A 19,321-nucleotide genomic window follows, 5' to 3' on the forward strand; every position below is an offset into this window, starting at 1 on the left:
GCCATTTCTTCATGATGTCCTTTCAGTTCCCAGGGTGACGACTTCCAGGGTGAACGGTGGAGGAGGGGGGAGGTCCGAGCTTGTCATCACTTGGGAGGTAAGCTGAGTCGGTCACGCTCGCTCCGGTAAATGTCTTACCGCTAAAGTCCGCTGAGTCATTGATGTGAGTCATTTCTCAGCCGGTTCCCGAGGAGCTCCAGAGCGGTCCAGGATTCGGCTACGTGGTGGCGTTCCGCCCGCTAGGGGCTCAGGGCTGGATGCAGGCCGCCGTCACGTCCCCGGAGGCGTCCAGATACGTCTTCAAGAACGACAGCATCCCTCCGTACACCCCCTACCAGATCAAGGTGGGCGTGTACAACAACAAGGGAGAAGGACCCTTCAGCCCCATCACCACCATCTACTCTGCAGAGGAAGGTGCGTGTCCATCATCTGGTGGTCAAGTCTCATGTGGAAACACTGTATAGCATACCAAAGTTTCCACTGAAAACTTGCTAAAACTCTAGCACTGTGTTGGAAATAAATTGGCGGCGGGTTCCCGTGCTGGTCTCTCTCCTCCTCACGGGGAGCTGAGAGCAGATGGGAAGCCGCTCGGGCACATGTGGGTGTAACAGACTGAAGTCTTCTCCTCTCTGGTTGGCTCCCAGAGCCCAGCAGAGCTCCCGGGAGGCTGAGGGCATGGAGCGTGTCAGCATCTGAGGTGGAGGTCACCTGGAAGCCGCTCGCCTGGAGCAACAACCGCAGACGCGTCTTGGGATACGAGGTCAGCCCAACAACAGCTTGCTCTGCGGTTTCCGGAGCCAGACTTTCTCTTCTTTAACACCCTGTTGCATTCGTGTTTCTAGCTGCTGTACTGGGGCGCCAAGCAGAACCAGGAGACGGCCAGCGTGGTGCGGACGGTGGGGAACAAATCCTCCCTGCTCCTCAGAGATCTGGAGGGCAGCAGCACGTACCACATGACCCTGCGGGCCTACAACAGCGCCGGAGTGGGACCACAGAGCAACACAGTCAATGTCACCACCAAGAAGCCACGTAAGGACAAGCTCTCTTTCACCACACTGCTGCTCTCTCCTCCCTCTGCAGGGTTTTCTGAGTGGCCTGTTGTATCCATGCTTGTCCATGCTTCTGCACAACATGGGTTTTGTTGAGTAATGAGTTTAGATCTGGACCAAAGGTCCAACTGATATTTCTCCCCATCACATGAATCCATGTTGGTCGGCTCTTCCTGCTCAAAGTGGAGGTACTTTTGCTGGCTTTCCATCAAGTGTGGGTCAGCCTCCTCATTGCTGCCTTCACTGACTGTGGGGGGAAGAGCTGGAGGACGCAGGTGCAGCCGCTAACAGGCTCCGGCACCATGCGGACTGTCTTTCTGTTGTGCAGAGTCCGCTGACCAGTGGCTCCACACCTGTTAGACCAAAGTTCAGAGGTGTTTCATGAAGTGTAGAAGAGTAATCCACCTCTGTGAGTGCAGCCTACTGTGGATGAATTTGCTGGTCCTGGCTGTTTAAAGTCAGTTTTGGAAGAGAAATATTTGGTTTACAACTAAGTCACTTCAGACAGTCTGTTTGATCACTCCCAAAGCTGCCTGTGGGTTCCTGCGACTTGGCGACCGTTCTCGCAAGACTCAACCGAGTGGATGCGACCAAAGCGACTTTGACTCTCAAGTTACTGTACATTTAAAAAAAAGTCCCTGTAATGTCCTTCTGACTCTCCACTGGCTGGGGAGTTGAGTCAAGGGGGTGTTGCTTTGGTGGCTGGAAGCCAGTGTCGAAGCCAGAGTCAGGTGACTGCTATTGTCAAGTCGCGTTCGGTGTGAACGTACGGTGAGAATGCAGATCGTACTTGTGATCAAGGTCATCCTCTCCCATCTGTCTTCATCTCTGGTCATGTTCTTCTTTGTTGCTGTCCTTCACCTCTGAGCCTGGTGGTTCACTAAAAAGACGTGTCACTCTTGTACGACTGGCGCGAGCTCCAATATCAAGGTCAGATTATCAGTGTAAAACTGCAGTCATTCCAGAAGGAGCTGTAGAATATTGAAACCCCAAGTTTCTCACCTGACATGAGTGTGTTCCTCACTCGTGCCTGTGATAGACTTGTCTACGGTTGTGGAAAGTTGCGGTCAAGTGCGGATGTCTCGCTGTCAAAACGTCATGAAACTGTATTGAGAGTTTCTGGAGAATTGTCTGTTTTATTTATGCCTGCTCCCGAGGCGCCAGCACATGAAATTCTCAGACATCATCTCACCTCTCTCCGTGTCTTCTCAGCTGTCCCACTCGCCAAACACACGGCAACACCACACTCCTACTCAAACATTCCCTGCTGGCGTCCAACACGTGGCACCGAAAGCTGATGAATGTTCTCTGTGCGGCGCTGTTCCCAACAGTGTGGTGACTGTTGTTCCTTCCTTATGTCCCTCTCTTCTCTCAGCACCCAGCCAGGCCCCGGGCAAAATCATGTGGGACACCTCCAACTCCAAAGTCATCCTGCGCTGGGACCAAGTGCACGCCCTGGAGAATGAGTCTGAAGTCACGGGATACAAGGTGAAACATCCAGCCGCCCGTGACGACCTGAAGTAGTCGGGTCATGGGGGCAGCTCCTGAAGCCAAGTAGGCTAGGCTTCCCTCACCCCAAGTTCCTCTACTAGTCTCTCCTAGATGACTGAGCTCCTCCCTCCAAGTCTAAGGGAGAGTACATCCATCTTGTTGGGACTTTTTATCGCTGATCTTCTCGTTTTGGAGGCTTTGCCTTTTGGCTCTGCTCTTTTAACCCCCGTAGACTGCCTGTTGGTTGAACCCGACCCCAGGGGTAGATCTCTCCTACATGGGCCAGTACGACTTTGCCTTTTTTAACCACAGTATTTAGAGATAGAAGTGTATTGAAATCACCTCTTCGATGAGAGCTCATTACAATTCACCGTCAACATCAGCTCATTTGTAATGGACCAGTCGCCATGCAGTGCTGTGTGTTCCCTGTTAAGAACTGCTCGGCCCGCTCTCCTCACAGGTGATGTACAGCCAGGACAAGCACAGCCAGCCCAGCGTGGTGGAGACCAACACCACCTCTTTGGAGTTGTCTCTGCCTGTCAACCAGGACTATGTGATCCAGATCAAACCCTTCAGCGAGGGCGGGGAGGGACTCAGCAGCCGGCAGATCACCATCCCCAGAGTCGCCGGTGAGTGGACGGCAGTGGAGTCTAACGTCGCAGAGGGTGACTCACGACTCATTTGTAGTCATGACACCCAAGTTCATAAACAAGCACTAGTGATACTTGATTCTGGTCCAGAAGACACACTCGGATTGTTGAGCCCAGTTGTGCTGTCACCGTGGAGAAGGAAGAACTTTCATCTTTCCACTGTCTTTGTCGTCCTCATGAGTTGTCACGAGGCTTCAACAGCTTCTGTGTTCCTCAGAAACATGGAGGTAAACGGCGAGACCTTCCTCCTGACAGTTGTCGGCACATGGGTGCAGACGGAGGAATTCTCTCGCAGGCTAATTGGATTAGAGATTCCAGAAAAGCTGCCAGTAGATCCTTGTCCAAAAAGCGCCAGATGAATTATAGCAATTTTATGAGGAACTTTGGGAGCGGCTGGTTGCTAGTGGGAGCACAGAGCAACACTGCCATCTATCGGCCAGAGTCTAAAACTGTTTCATCGTTTCAGGCTCGATGGCGATGGGGGCAGCGTCCGGGTTATCCTCCTCGCCCCCTGTGCTCCGCGGGGCGGCCGTCCTCCTCCTCCTCCTCCTCACATCCAGGGCCGTGCTATGACCAACGTGAGGGAACGGGACTCTGCGACCCAGAGGAGAAACAGCAGGTTAAAGACACACTGAGGCCCGGCGCCGCTTCTCTCGCCTGCTGCTCTCACTTCCCCACTGTCGCTCCTCTTCTCTCTGCTAATACTCTTCTCCCTCCGCCTCCTCACGACGGAGTCGAAAACGAGTGGGATTGGAAAGCGCGAGCTCTTTCAGGCGGATCCTTTGAAGCGTCTGCAAGGACAAAGCCACTGGTCTTTTCAATACATTTTCCTCAGTTGTGGTCTAGTTTTCACCTGCGAGGCGTGACGGGGGTCCGAGTGGCCCCGCGGCCCTCAGCTGGGCTGGATCTTATCTTTGAACTCTGTGCCAGAGGAGCACTTGTCGGAGGATTGGATTAGCTTTACGTCAACCACGGAGTCCGTTTGACGGTGAAGAACTTGTGGAAGTGAGTGGTGCTCACTGCAGAGATGAAGGAATGTTCCATGTGACTCGCAGCTTCATCTAGAATGACTGACTCTGAGCTCTGTTTTCCATGAGTTAACAGCTGAATTCCCTCCTCTCTCTGAATCATGCCTTGGAACACGGCAGAGTCTCCAAGAGGAGCAAGGTCCTAGAACGTGGCGCACCAGCATGATCAAAAGTGTATTTACTTTGGGCTTTAACCTTTGCCCTTTTTTGACACCAACTGAGCTGTGAAGATGAGCTCCACAAAGCGGCGTGCAGTGTGCACCAACTTTGGCTTTTAGCTCGGCGCTCTCTTCGCCACAGGTACAGGCCACTGATCCCACACTTCCCTCGCTCTTGAGCAAGACATTAAAGATACTTGAACCCACCCAACAGGATCCTGTCATGTGAGCAACAGTGTGTTTTGAATTTCCCCCCAACTAGGTCCAGACCGGAGCTATTTTGAGGTTAACTCAGTAAAACAGAGCCCAGAAATAAATCCTCCTTCAGTGAGTGTCAAGTGCTTCTCACTGACTAAGACAAGTCTGGCTGGTCGATTGCTCTTCCCTGGAACCAAAGGAAGGAAGGAAGGAAGGTTCCCTGATGAAAGATCAGAGCCTACAGACTCTCCTCCAGACTTGCGTTGACCCATCAGTGTCTTACTTTGTTCCCATGTTCACCCCTTGTCGCAAAATGAAGTGAGTGAGTGAGTGAATCCTCAGGTCCTGAATGAGCCTTAACTCTTCTGGTCTGTATATCTACATCAAGGTGATGCCGACCAGGTTGTACGCTCTCCTTTCTCTCTCTTCCATGCTGGAACTGACTACCGAACTTGTGTTGAATCTGAATAGAGAGGAGCGTCTCTCCCCCTTTGAGTTTGTGCTTTGTGAAAGCCCAGACCCAGTTTGGCTTGAAAAAGGAAGTTCCAAGAGTGAGCTTTATTGTGAAGCAGCCGCCCCAGATGTGTGGCAGCCAGTGGTGTAGAGACCCCTTTTCTTGTTCCTCCTCCATGGCTGTGGCTCCCTCATACTTTTAGAGAATGGATCAGTGATATTTTCTGTCCTCCTCGTCTTATTCTGACCTCTGAATTCAATCATGCCTTTTCCTCCTCTTCTGTTCGAGTGACTTTTCTAATGGTTCTTGGACGGCAGAAGACCGCCCTCTGCTGTTCGGCATGAGAAACTACCTGATGTTGCTTCGGACGTCTGAATGGATCCAGCTGCTTTGAATAAAGAAACCTTTTCCTCTTGTTATCTAGTCATCATGACTCTGTCCGGCTCATAACACGGTGACCACATGCCTGGTGTTGTTTAGGTCCCGTTTTGACCCCCGAACCGCCGCAGCGATGACCTGACACAGAGGTGAATCGTGGTGACGCTGGGTAAGTGCATCGAAAATCACCTTGTAGTTTTGAGCTCATGTAGTCGGGAAATATCGCGTCTTAGACTTTTTGCAGTGTATCTTTGAGTTGTTTTGGGTACATCACACTGGTGTTTCAGCAATGGACTGGGGTCTGCATGGGGGGCACCTAGTGGCTGGAGAGATGATGCGTAGCTTAGTGATGAAGTGAACTAACAGGCTGACAGAGGAGGCATCTCTTTCCAGTTTATTCACTTCAGAAGAAAGCAAGTACAATGTACAGCAAAGACACAGCAACAGGGGGCAGCAGCTGGAGGCCGCGCAGGAAGAGGGAGTGGTCCGGGGCCGCGCGTCACGAGCAGACGTGACCTTGGATGAGCAGCGCAAGCGCTTGCACAGGTGCTCCCTGCAGTCCATTTCACTAACAATTTCACTAGCTACCAAACAGTACAAGACTTTCTTGTCACCCATTAGGAACTGAAATAAGAAACGGCACATGTCACCACAAACATGTAAAGTCTAGCCTCTATTGGGATTCTTGTTGGAAATGCACCCAGGCAACCAGCGTCGCTCCGGTCAGCCAAGGAAGTGGAAGGTATGTGGCGTCGTTCTGGCTGAGCTCGGTTGGAACAGTGAGTCAGTGGCCCTCTCTTTCTAACACCAGGAAGTGTGGCTTGAGTTCTGTGTGAGGGAAGCAAGTAAAAAGAAGGCCTTCTGGTTTGTTGTTCAGGTTACCAGACATTAGATACATTGTACTTTCAAGGCTTAAAGCTTAACTTCACACTAACTTTTGTTCAGTGCACAGGCTTCTCATGTTTCAATGTTGTGTTTGAGAAGCAGTGAAAGAATGGTAGTCGCAGTTCTTGGCTCACATTGATCAGGAAGTGAGGCCATCCGGCTCTGAGAAGGTACTGAAGCTTGTCGACAGTTGCGTTTGTGTTACAGCGTAAATGGAGGTGTGTCATTCTTTGGACACGTATGCAGCTTTGCATGAGGTGCTGTAACCAAGTGTGCGACTGTTGAAATGTATGAGAGTTTAGGTTCAGTTGGTGCTGTGCTCTTGTGGACTTTGCGATGACAAACTGTCGTTGTGTCTTCACCACAGGCAGATCTTTATTCTATATGACATTCATTTCCAAGGAGTCACTTGTGTTTCTGACTAGAGGCTAAAAGCTTTTGTTCCAGTTTCCTTTAGTTGTGTGTCATTTCCAGTTTTTGTGAGATGGTGGTGCTACTGAGTCGTCATATTAAGGAGTTAGTTAAACCGAGTGTTTGAGATGTTGTACAGGAGGTTGGTGTTTGGAGGCGCTTCTCCAGCTGGTTTGTGGAGAGCGCTTCCATAACAAATCAAATCACAAGTGCAGTTCCAAACAAAGCAGATCAGAGAGGAGTCCTTGAGTCTGAGCCAGTCCCTCTGTCCAGGGGTGTGGGAGCTCTTGCTGCGTGGCGTTCCAAATCTTCCTCCAGTCCAGCGGGGGTCACTGTTGCTTTGGAGAGTCAGGACTGTGGAGGAAGAGCAGATGCGGTCAGGTCCTCTACATGAGTGGAAGGCTGCTGAGAGAGAGGTGTAGCTCTGAGCCATGTACCTGGGATGCACCTCGTCGCTCTTCGGACGATGATTCTGTTTCCCTGACAACGACAGCCTTGGTCACCAGCATGTCTGGGTGCTGCTGCCGGGCTTCCTGAATGGCTATGGCCAGAGCCTGGAGGGAGAGGCAGAGGGTGGAGATGTGCATGTGTCATTACACTGGAGGTTGCTTCATCTGTTCCTGGACTGAGATGGTAATTACAGTGTAGTAGCGTGGAGTCACATGACCTTGGTGGAGGGCGGTGGAGTCACACATGTCGGGGGACAGTATCCCCAGAGAGTTTTCTCTACCTAGATGTCTGCCACTAACCTTCTGTCTCATAGGTTCACCATGTGAGGAGCAGCACACAGGCAAAGTTGCTCTGGCAAGACTGTCCCCAGCTCAGGTCACACTGAAGAACCTCTTCCAAACACTTCTAGACTAAAGCACATGGAGCTCTGGAACAGTTTCACACCCTCCACCATATCGCTCTCATGGCTCCTCTCTCCTCTACTGTCACCCCATGTAGGTCACCACACGACCAGGGGTTGCAATATGGCAACCAGAGCAGGTAACTGTTGAACTTCTCTTCCAGGATGGAACCAGCTCATCAGAAGTGTGGGAGTTCACCAGTTACCTGCAGTGGTTGCCATAATGTAAACCAGGGGTCACCAAAGTGTTCCAGAGAGGGCCGCAGTCGGTGCGGGTTTTTGTCCCAACCAACAAGCTCACACAGTTTGACCAATCAGGTGTCAGCTGAGACTAGCAGCAGCTGACGACAGATGACCTGGTTGGTTAAACTGTGTGAGCTTGTTGGTTGGAACAAAAACCTGCACCGACTGTGGCCCTCTCTGGAACACTTTGGTGACCCCTGATGCAAAACCCTTAGTTGCCTTTCCGCACCACATAACATGCCAGGACTCCATCAAATAAAAGACTCTGTAACCTTGTTGTCCATGAACCTCGTCCTTTCAACTCTCCACAGCAGTGGCTTACAGTACAACAGGTGTCCTGCAGTTACTTTCACTATTGTCAGGGTCAACACTGGAGGAACTTAGGCACACAGCACTACCAAAGTCCACATCAACACCTTGAAGCCTCTGCTGACTCACACTCTCCCGCCACACATCGGAGAGACCATACTACACTCAACTACAACAAGACTCTAGCTTCTCAACATTGTTCTGGATAAGACGATTCAAGTCTCCACCAAACATACCTACATCGTCCCAACAGGGGTCAGGTGACCAGGGATGACGCAGGCTGGTGAGTGACACAAACTGATTCTACACTGCACTCAGACCATAATATCAGCACGACTGGGTCTAATGTCTGTTTCACACTCCTCCAGTCAACGCACAAGTGACAGAAGACTAAAAGGCTGGACTGAGTAACTGTCACCAGCAGGCTCAGTCCACCACACCACAGCTCTGCTGAAGCACTGACTGTCCTACACTCCTGTCCAACAGTTGCACATCTTCACAGCACCAGTATAGTCATGACCGAACAACACCATAGCATCAGGGCTGGGTCGACAAACGTCCACTTCAGGCATCACACCTGCTCTCCATACCCTCCACCCTCCTGACTAAACACTGCTCAAGGTCTCCGAGAAAAGGCTGGCTGTTCTCACCTGCTCCTGGTCCACGTCGTCGTCCCCTGTGATGATGATCCTCTTCTCAATCCTGGTCTCTGAGTAGCCCCCTTTCACAGTCTGCAAACACACACCTGTTGTGAGGTCCAGCTCACAGAGCCCAGTTCACTCATGGCCCCATGCTCACCTTGGATACATGTGTGGTTGCAGAGGTAACGTTTTCCGTGACAAGAATGGGAGACCCAGAGGACTCCCTGGCCATGTGCACCTGCAGAGAAGCACAGTTGGAGGATCAGCCTCACCACATCATGCACCTGGTGGTCAGGACGTGCAGCTACTTACTGGAGAGACGCTCTGGCGTGTAGAGAAAGACACTTCGCTCCGACTCATGATGCCGTGATCCTGAAACAGTCCAAGTTGGCGTCAGTAAAGTGCAACTTCACTCATTCAGCATTGCTGCTGACCTGATCCGTGAACTCCACGATGGTGGTGGTGACCTCCGACCCGTTGGGCTGAGTCTCCGTCCGGACGTCCGTCTTCCTCACGGCGGGCGTGATGATGACATCCTGAGTGGAGATGCGGCTGCCCTCTTTGTGCTCTCCTCTGTCCACCGATGAGGACACAGGCACGGAGCGCTTCGGCTTCTTGGGCACGATGGGCTGCAGGGACAGACTCTGCTTTCACCTGACATGGAGCCAACCAACGTCCACCGTGACACCTTTCAGCCGCCTCCACTATCATGACATTGCTGCTTCTCTTGTTTACTTTAGGTGACCATATTAAGACGACTTATTGTTAAATGTGCCAGCAGCACATTAGCCATATATATATATATATATATATACATATACATATATATATATATACATACATTTTATATATATATATATATATTGCTATACTGTTCCTGGGGCTTCACTGTTAATCTGGAGGTTCAGTTCTCCTATAAAAAAAGATGAGTAGACCTCGTGTTCTTACATCTCTGCGACAACTTCTTTACAGCTACTTCAGATACAGCAAAGGAAAAGTACACTCCTGCCTTGTCAACATCTTGAGCGCCATCTTGGATTGCCTCAGGCAAACTTCAAGCTTTTGGGAGGCTGGTGTTCGACTGACCTCAATTTCAAACACGTCTGGGTGGCTATTTTTAGCTGCTGCTGCTGCTAAAAATAGCAGACAGCAGGGTGTCGGCGTAGAAGAAAACATTGCCTACCTGAGCATCCGGACGCTTGACCTCAGGCCGGACTTCTTCAGGTGGAATGTTTCTGGTCGGAGGGCTGTTGCCGGTGACGCCTCGGGATGGAGGGGCCGCTACCAGAGGTGGGGGTGTTTCAGAGGCAGGCGCTGGCTGTTGCTGGAGGAAGTCAATTCCCATGCAGAGGCCGCGGTCTGGGGACAGATCTCGCTCGCCCAGCTCTGACATCCCGCGGGAGAACTCCTCCATGCCGGTGTGCAGGTCGGTGAGGACGGTGAAGTCCACCTCGGCCTCCAGGCTGGACGTGGAGCTCACTGTGATGCTGGAGCATTTACGCTCGATGCCCAGGTGGGTCTCCTTCAGGTACAGGATCTCATGGTCCTGGTCGTCTTCAGAGACGGAGCCTAAACGTTTCTCCCACGGCTCCTTCAACAGAACGCATGTCATCTGTTTACAAGGTTGTGATACACATCAGCTTCCATCACAGTAGTACTGTAGGTCCATGATCATGTTACCCATCCACTTTAGCAGGACATTTACCCTCTAGGCCTCCAGGTACTGCAAGCTCTGGCTTGACTTTTGGGCCACTGGAGCAGGTGTAGGCAATGATCCATTCTACACAGTGACTGTTGCGAGCAGTTGTCAGACCCCAAGACAAGAGTCTCACATTCACTTAAATGTGGCTGCTAAAATGGATCCTAAACACCGGAAGATCTTTTTAAGCGTAAAAACGTTTGTAACCAAAGTATGGATAATAACGTGGTTAATTCTGAGGCATTTTCTCACTATTTCATTCATGTATTTTTAGGGACAAGAAATACTGAGCGTAAATTCATTTAACATGAAGAACTTTGGAAGAAGAAGAAGGTTGACACATGAAACGGGGGGGGGGGGGGGGGGGGAATACCCTCTGTACATGATACTTTAGATCTTCATGCTTTTAAAAACAACTACATTGAGCTACATCAACAATTTAATTTGTAATGAAAGATGGAAAATACGTACTTTTAAGTCTTGCTCCGCCCACATTTGGGCTGCATTAATGGGGGTAAAGGATCTTTACCTCATAAGGACTTTAGAAACATATTTAAAGTATATATTCCTAGTGTGCAGAACAGTAGGAAACACGACAACAAATGGACTGGAGACTCACTGAGGCTTCACTGTGGTGCTCCTCGTGGATCGCAGGAGTGGGGGGCGTGTCCTGTGACACAAACACAGAACAACCGTTAATGCCAGCCTCATGGTCTCAGCAAATCACACACATCAGTTATGATCTGTCCACCCGGCAGCCTTGAGGGAAGTCAGACACACCAGACCACCCACGCATGATAACAATGATTCCTCTTCACATTTAAGCTCCCGCTCGATGCGTTCATGCCGCCCGCCTCCGCTGTGGGTGTCAGTCATTATCCTTTCCAAATGAAAAGACCTCAGTCATCCATCACTTAGCGCCCAGGTCAGACTCCCCGAGGAAAGAAATCACAGTCAGCCATTGAAATACGGAGAAGTGCATGCACTGAAGAGTATCATTCCCAGGCCTTCCACACGCTTCACGACTTCACGGGTTGGGAGGCACTGAAACGACGTTGGATCTTGTCAATGCCAACAGAGCAGCGAGAGATGCCCAATTTCTTCTCTCTTCTTTCTGCGTTCCACTACAAGTGGCTTCATTTGTGCCTGGTATTTGCTCGGGATACAGACCAGATGTTTCAATGGTCACTGATCCCAGCTTCAGTCGTGTAGTGCATGGTCGGAACCAAAACTCAAGCCCGCTCACACAAGACGGGCTCACACTCCGCACAGCTGAAATGCCTGAGAGGGTTTGGCATCTCCGCAGCGTCTGCAACTGCAGAGATGCCAAAACCAGCACATTTGGCTGAAGGACCCTTCGCTGCCATTTTGAGCCCAAAAACACAGGTGGAAATGCAGGAAAGTTCCCGGGCCCCCGCGTGATAGAAGCCCACCCCCGATGGCTGTTTCGAGGAAAGAGAGACCAGACGCTAACTTCAAGGACCTTTGCCGAAAAGGCCCAGAGGGTTCGGAAAATGGCCAAGCAGATGTCAAGCTTTGCTGAAGGGAACGAGGGAAAGCAAAAAGCTCACTGGGCCATGGAATTAGGTTGGTCAATGATGCGATGCGCAGGAACTTTTGCTTTCTCATTCACAGCCACATGAGATCTGAAGTATGTGTGAGTGTACATTTGTTTTTAAATGGTTAAAAACAAGATGTGCATGATGTCTCGTCGTGCAATGTTGGACTGTCCCATGACTGACAAACAGGATTTAGGGAGCAGGTGCTTTACCGCTTGCTTCCGTTTGGCGTCTGGTTCGGGGATCCTGTGGTGGATGTGACTGACGTCCACCTTGCTTTGCTTGTCTCGGGTCCACTGCGTTGTCAGGGGGAGGGATCGAGGTGGAGCTTTGGGACATTTCGGCAGAGAGTTGTGGGGAAAATGCCCCGGCGCCCGCTGTCCTGTGGAATCTCTGAGCTCCTGCTGTTGCTGGAGGGACGGGATGGAAGCTTCGCTGAGATTGTTGGGCACGCCCACCGTGGCTTGTAGCGCCGCGTTCCCATCTAAACTCCTCCGAGCCTCACAGGATTTCTTCATCTGTTCGTAACCGGCTGCTGCAAAGTCGCAGGGATCAGACTGCCGCTCGGGGATCGTGGCGTCTTTACCCTCTTTGTTCAAAGATTTCTTGGATCTCTGCGGCTTCAGGGGAACTATTCTGGTGACTTCTGAGCGTGTGTCTTTTGACGCCGCAGGACACAAGTCTCGGGCTTTCCACGACTCTGGGGTCCGGGTGTCCGGCGCCGTCCTCTCTGCCTTACCGTTGGACAGATGCACCCAGTCTGTCTGTCCGTGGCTCTCACAGTCTCTCCGTGCGTCACTCGGGGACTCAAACCCGTTCTCATAGACTGAATGGCCTAAAACAGAACCCTGATGTTTGCGGGTCGCGACCACATCACCTCCTGCTCCTCTTCCGGTTGCTGTCGGACACGTTTGAGCTTCCAAACAGAGGCGTGCATTCTGCTCCTCAAGCAACAATGTATCCAGCGCTCCTTCAATCAATTTGGCGTCAGCAGTGGCCTATGTTGACATAGAGTAAACAGTAGCATTAGCCTAGCTACACAAACCCGCCAACTAGCCAACAACTTTGGGAAACTCATGTCAGACACCCGCCGACGGGTGCGCTAGTGAAGCAGAACATAGGCATCTGTCTGCCTGCAGTGCTGAAGAGTGACTTTGAAAAACACAGAGAACCAGCAAGGCACACTGGTGGCACCATGTGGCCTCCACTTCAGGTTAGGCTTAGCTGCTACAGTGCAGATGGGCCCAGCTCGCCAGGGCCTCGGGTGACAAACTGTGAAAGGTCATTATCATCATCTCAGCTCTGGATGTCAATAGAACGACATTTTTAATCTTGTTTAATCACGCTAAAGCACAGTTAACTCACGATTAATCGCAAATCACTCACTCTGTAAAAAGTCTAAAATCTTACTTCAAGTTACCCTTGTAACAGATGAGTGCGATTAATTTGCGATTAATCGTGGGTTAACTCAGCTGTGCGATTAAAGAAGATTAATCTATTGACAGCCCTAACTTCATCTCAGAGACTCAACGACACACAAGAGCTTTGGAAAACACACCAGCTGTCGCCGCTAGTAAAACACCCTTGAACACAGCCAAATACACAAAAAACTGCAATCCAGAGTCTTACCGCTTTCCGCTCCGGGGTTCCGCTCGGAGGAGTCGCAGAGGAAACCCGCTTGTCTCTCTGGGTTTTGCTGTTGGGCTGCTTGAGGGCACGTTTCAGCTCATTGATGCTGGCCTGGTGCTTCTGCAGGACATCGTCCGGCTTGTCCAGGAATTGCTGAACACAGTGAAAAGAGCAGAAAAAAGGGACAGTCAACGTCTCCTGGGCTGGACCTTCTCTCGACCGTCTCGGCAGGAGACGCATGCCAAGAGCAGAAAGTACCTCTTGTTTGGGCCGCGGAGGGGTCAGATCCTGGTCCAGATTTAGACGGCCGAGGTGAAACAACAATGAATGAAGGGATTTTTTTTTCAGCCAGGCAGAAAGGTCAAAGAGAAAAGGAATTAAAGTGCTGAAGGTGAGAGAGGAAAGCAGGCGGGCGGGCAGACAGACACGAGCGGAATTAGAGTTTTAAAACCCTTAGCGTTCTGCTTCAGGAAACGCTTTTCAATTGAAGCCAAGGAATAATTTAGCTCAGGAGTTAACAATGTTCATGTGAAAATCCTAATACCCCTGGGCGCCAGGTCCAGACATGAATTGCTCTTTTGGGAAACGCTACATGGATAATAGGCAGCAAATTACCTCTTTGACTTGGAACATTTTGTCCTTACACCAACAGGTTTTCATGCATGACTGAAGGCAAGTGGCTGGGATTCTTCTGTCCCGCCGTGGATGGGCTCCAAGTCCAACCACTTCATCCCATTATTTTTATTATTATGAATTATTATCATCTCTATTTGTCATTGGCTTCATTTTTAATGATTACATTTAAGAAAATACATGATCTATATGTCAATAATTCGACAAGTTTAGTGCTTTTGGGCATCCAGATTTTATTTGATTTGAAATTTGATTTTATTGTTGTTTATTCCAGCTCTATACTTTGACTCATACATGAAAAACTGCCTCCATTTTGAATTTCCCAGGGTAAAAATCTGAATTCTTCAAAAGGTATACTGGTTTTTGTCAATTTAAATATCATCAAGTCTGACGTCTACTGCAGTGATCTCGGAATCGACAGCTGCTCCAGTGCTTCCGGGGGCGTGTTTTGAGTTTCAGTTTGTCATGAAGCATGCACCTTCGCTGACATCACGACCAAATATGGAGCATTCCCTTGCAGAGACGGACGTGCAAACACAGACCTCCACCCGCCACCAAACCACAGACAGACGAGTGCTGCTGGCTAAAATACCTCTGCTTTTGAGTCTAGACGCGAGTCTGCCTCCTCGCCCTGCAGCGCGAGACGTCGGAGGTTCAAGCGAGGAGTTAGATCAAAAGAAACGACAGAGGGGTTCAGGTTAGAGGTTAGAAGGAAGGGAGGAGGAAGCAGCAGGAAGATTACAAAGCAAATTAAAACAGGAGAGATGAGCTTCAGTTAATATCATGAAGGTTAGCGGTCCAGTCGATTGGACTTCACGAGACCTTGACAAAAGCCAAGATCCATCAGCGCCTCCACCCTCGTCCCCTACCTTGATCTCCAACGTCTTGTTTGGCGTCGACATGTTGCAGCCGTCCTCCGGCATCTCCAGCTCCTGGTCAGTGAACTGGTCTTGTTCCTGGTCCTGGCAGTGGCTGTGATCCAGATCCAGGCTGCCCTCCTGGTCCAGGTCCTCCCTGGACATGAACTGTGTCCGCTCACTGGAGCTCCGCTGAGACAGCTGGTCGGTGCTGTCGCCCAGTGTGGACGCTGATTCAAACAGCGGAGGGAGAGTTGGATTCAGACTTTACCAGTCGTGGCGCGGTTTAGCCATTTTCTTCACTAGTACTTTCACGTACAAGAAACTTTTTTGTCATTTACTTTCTCTAACAAGCAGCACAACTTGACTTGGGCCTATAAGTCACTTGAAGTATTAGTACATATGGTACTACTACGAAGTAACACTTGAAGCAAGACCAGTTATGTTATTAGTTGTTTTCTGAGGCCACTAGATGTCGCTCTTGGTTTAGAAATGATCTGAGGTTTCATTGAATTAGTTGTCCAATTTTACAGCAGACTGTGGCCTCTTGAAATCAGAACACTGTTCCACGAAACTCCATCAACCCTGAGTGGTAGCAATGGCAGAGATAACAGTGGTACAAGTTAGTAGTAGTACACCAGCCGTAGCTGTACTGGCAGTACTATTTGGAAAAACAGTACAGATGGTAGCACAAAACATATCAATAATATCCTCTCTGTTTTTGAGAGGCCCAGTTGAAGAATTACCAGGCATTAGCTGAAGTACACAAGTATCAGTGCAGCCTGTGATTAGTTTGTGGAGTATTAGTAGAAATGACAGTGGAAACATACTGCAGTTATAAATTGTCACAAGATGAGGTACTCCAGTAGCAGTACAAACATTCATTGGCATCACTTTCAAATCACAAGTAGCTGTATCATTACTAGTTCTAATACTTGGGGTTGTTGAGTCACATGTTTTAGAGCTTGAGGAGATGCAGTTGTACTGTTTCAGTTGTAAACTACAGCAACAGTAGTGCAGGTTAGTCAGCAGGAATATTCTGAACTTGGTTTTCTAGATGGGCAAAGTTGTACTGTGAGATCTGGGAATACAGGAGTAGCATTATAATCCCTGACCCGTTACAGTCACTCACAACTTGTGTTCAAGAAAAGTATTTCTCAGAGGAGAGGTTCATAAGCTGCAGTAACTAAACTGCAAGTGGCAAAGTCACGCTCGCTGGCGTCCTCACCTCCGTCGATGCTTCGTGGAAAGAGGTAGCGCTTGCTGACGGAGCGATCAAACAGCGGGGCCGGCCTGTCGATCAGAGCACTGGCCTGTCTGGTCTGGGCCTGCGTCCGCCCACTGTAGCGGAACTTGGAACCGATCACCAGGAAGCCCTTGGGGGGAGGCTCTGGAGAAACCAACCTGCCGGAGTGGAGGAGCAGAATGCACTTTAGACAGAGTGGGACCAAGAAGCTGGTTAACCTTTGGCAGAAACAGACTCGAGGATCACGTCCTCTGTGTCATCACCCTTTGGTGAAATCTTAACCCCAAAAATACACAAGGAGTGGGAAGTTCACATCTTCATATTGGTGTCACAAAATAAAACGGACCATGAATGAAGCTGGTGTCATTTTTCCTGCTGACAAATGACATCAATATCCCCAGCGGTGCGTTAAATTGAAATAAATCAGGCAGAAATGAATGAATCCATGCGTCCATGTTTCTATTAATCATACAGTTAGCAGCAGCTAATTGGGACTCATGTTCGTCCCGGTGCACTGATCTGAGCGACGCTCCTCACCATCATCATCTACTTTTGTTTTTGGGCCAAATTAGTTTCAAATGTTTCCAGCAACAAGGGCCTTGTTGATAAAATAAATGCTTATGGAACAAACTGATATCATGGCGATGAAGAAGTGCTAAGAGCAGATGTGGGATCAATACACTAGCCAATTTATTTTTGCAGTAGTACTACAAATTGCAGTAAAAAAGGCAGTATTTTCAGGGCAAAAGAGGCTACAGTAACTGGAGCAGAGGCAGTAGTTGCAGTAGGAGGATTAGGTGCCCTTTAGTTGTGCTAAACTTCTCTGACTGCAGTACATGCAGTCAGTTGCAACCTTTCTAAATATTTGGTTTGGAATTTGAAGTAACGTCAGGGCAACAATGGCGTTTGTCGTATTGAGGTAGTAGATGTTCGAGAAGATACAGCAGCGGTATTAGTGGCAACAAAAGCACTTGTATAGTGGCAACATGAGACCTAGTGCTCAGACGCCACTAGATGGCGGTCTTGGTTTAGAATTCACGTGAGCTTTCATTGAATTAGTTCTTCCAAATCCTGTTTCATGAAACTTGATCTCCCCCTCAATACTGTGTCATGAAGCCTCATCAACCCATCACACAGGAGAAGCAACCTAGACAGTGCTCACAGGGGGCGCTGTTCTAAAGGATGTAGCAGCACTTCTTAATATACGTTTTGCAGCAGGAATATTTTTGCTCAGTCAAACTAGTGCTGAAAGTTCATGAAACAATGTCCTAACTTGCCAAGGTCAGCAGGTGGTGCTGGTTAGCACAATTTCATGGTGCTTCAATAGTGAATATAGAAGTGCAGAAATAGTTTAAAAAATACGGTCAAATATTTATTTTGGATCAATAATTCATACAGTATGTGGAGCTTTATTTTAGTACCACAAGAGGTTGAAATACGGAGGGGGTGGTGTAGTAGCAATACCACATAGCAGTACCAAGAGCAGCAATAGTGAACACAGTATAGAAGTAAGAAAGTAGAAAGTACAAGTCGTGGTTAGTTGACATGCAAGAACGGGGAGAAGAGTTGAGAAGAGTGAAGACGGTGCAGCGAGGGAGGTCCTACCTGAAGAAGGTGTGGTGCTCAATGCAAACCTTCCACAGCCGCTTCGAGGCCCGGTGGTTGGGCAGCTTGAAGCCAATGGTGCTTTCAAACTGTTCGTACTGGTGAGGTGAGGGGGGAAGTGAAGGGGCGAGTGAGGGAGAGGTGAAGGAACACACTCAATACACTCCCACAGCATGCGTCAATGAACTTTTTTTTCCAAGAAAACTCAGCTAATTTTGTCCTTTGTTGGATTCAGTAACCCTTATTTCTAGAATGCTCAGCATCTGAGCCACGTCTCGGGCTCCTCTGAGGGACCGCGCTTCGCTACAAATGCTCGCCGTGACACTTGCGGCGGACAAAGCTTCAACACAAATTGACAGGCCAGTTGAAACAGAGTGAATCAGCAGAACAAAAGACTAGAATGACCCAGGCTTCTGCGATGAAGACGTCAGTGTCAGTAAGAAACACAGCCTGAAGGAGAAGCGGGAGGAAAGAGGCACATTATAATCGTTTTAGTGGGCGGAATTGCATCGCGCGGAGGAAGAAAAACACATTGATGAAAGATTTCATCCTCATGATGGGCTCATTGGGCGTTTTTAAAGAGGACGTGGGGGGAACGTTACAGAATCACTGTAATCTCCGGGGTAGCACCCTGGGCGACGGGAACGCTGCCAAGTTTTATCCAGCACGTTCACTGGCGTCACTGCTTACACCGTCTGTGAGGACGGAGTCAGCTGATGAACAACACTGGACGTCCTCCTCACATTTAAGAGAAGGTTTCACATCATATCTTCTAGCTTTAAAGTCCCTTGTGAGTCAATATCAGCTTTGAAACTTGTTATTGTTTCCAAAAATAGCTTAAGGAGGCTACTGGGCCTCTTTACCCCAGCTGCTGCCCCCACAACCTCCCTCCAGAAACAGCTACCTTAAATGATCTTTCTGGGATGAATTCACTTCATTGGACCTTTGTATTTTTATGACAGTAATATTTAAGCTTCAAACTAAAAATTAAAAATAAAAATCTTTTGATCTGTCCCTTCCATATTTAGAGCGGGGTGGTGCTCGAGAATTATCATCATTTTTGATTGATTTTCATATGACTTTGCTCATTTCTCTTGTTATATATTATGAATGCATTCTTTCACTTTCTGCTGCTGATGAAGTTAAATTTGATGAAATATTTGATCAAGATTTTCAAAAAATACCTGTTTACTCAAATATTTATGAAAGGTCTTCTGTGTTTACTTTTCTAAATGCATTTCACATCCTACTGTCCCACACTGATCAATCTATGAGTTGCCTTCAGAAAAGTCAGGGAATATCATGACAATGACAGTGGAAGCCAGGAAAGCCACGGTGTAACAGCATG

At 49.1% G+C, this 19,321-nt stretch overlaps 2 protein-coding genes across 7 annotated transcripts in view; one reads left to right on the top strand and one right to left on the bottom strand.

The window, feature by feature from the left end:
* Positions 1-7,872, top strand: part of cntn3a.1 (contactin 3a, tandem duplicate 1) — an 81,597-nt gene extending 73,725 nt beyond the window's left edge. For 2 of the 3 annotated variants that reach the window (XM_053850638.1, XM_053850637.1), the window contains exons 18-24: positions 27-97; positions 180-414; positions 645-760; positions 843-1,029; positions 2,425-2,537; positions 3,001-3,169; positions 3,657-5,494. In XM_053850638.1, the coding sequence (XP_053706613.1) occupies positions 27-97; positions 180-414; positions 645-760; positions 843-1,029; positions 2,425-2,537; positions 3,001-3,169; positions 3,657-3,763 (998 nt within the window). In that variant the 3' untranslated portion in view covers positions 3,764-5,494. The other variant, XR_008413036.1, reaches the window with a different exon arrangement.
* Positions 5,762-19,321, bottom strand: part of si:dkey-178k16.1 (band 4.1-like protein 1) — a 34,690-nt gene continuing 21,130 nt past the window's right edge. For 3 of the 4 annotated variants that reach the window (XM_053850634.1, XM_053850633.1, XM_053850635.1), the window contains 15 exons: positions 17,974-18,071; positions 16,351-16,526; positions 15,135-15,352; positions 14,858-14,896; positions 13,891-13,920; positions 13,633-13,785; positions 12,216-13,001; positions 11,064-11,114; positions 9,929-10,339; positions 9,180-9,374; positions 9,058-9,117; positions 8,903-8,983; positions 8,755-8,835; positions 7,140-7,256; positions 5,762-7,056 (listed from right to left, as the gene is read on the bottom strand). In XM_053850634.1, coding sequence (XP_053706609.1) covers positions 7,051-7,056; positions 7,140-7,256; positions 8,755-8,835; positions 8,903-8,983; positions 9,058-9,117; positions 9,180-9,374; positions 9,929-10,339; positions 11,064-11,114; positions 12,216-13,001; positions 13,633-13,785; positions 13,891-13,920; positions 14,858-14,896; positions 15,135-15,352; positions 16,351-16,526; positions 17,974-18,071 — 2,502 coding nt within the window. In that variant the 3' untranslated portion in view covers positions 5,762-7,050. The remainder of the gene's footprint in view (positions 7,057-7,139; positions 7,257-8,754; positions 8,836-8,902; positions 8,984-9,057; positions 9,118-9,179; positions 9,375-9,928; positions 10,340-11,063; positions 11,115-12,215; positions 13,002-13,632; positions 13,786-13,890; positions 13,921-14,857; positions 14,897-15,134; positions 15,353-16,350; positions 16,527-17,973; positions 18,072-19,321) is intronic. The other variant, XM_053850636.1, reaches the window with a different exon arrangement.

Source organism: Synchiropus splendidus, chromosome 18 (genome assembly GCF_027744825.2).
Source record: "Synchiropus splendidus isolate RoL2022-P1 chromosome 18, RoL_Sspl_1.0, whole genome shotgun sequence".
NCBI classification, from domain to species: domain Eukaryota; kingdom Metazoa; phylum Chordata; class Actinopteri; order Syngnathiformes; family Callionymidae; genus Synchiropus; species Synchiropus splendidus.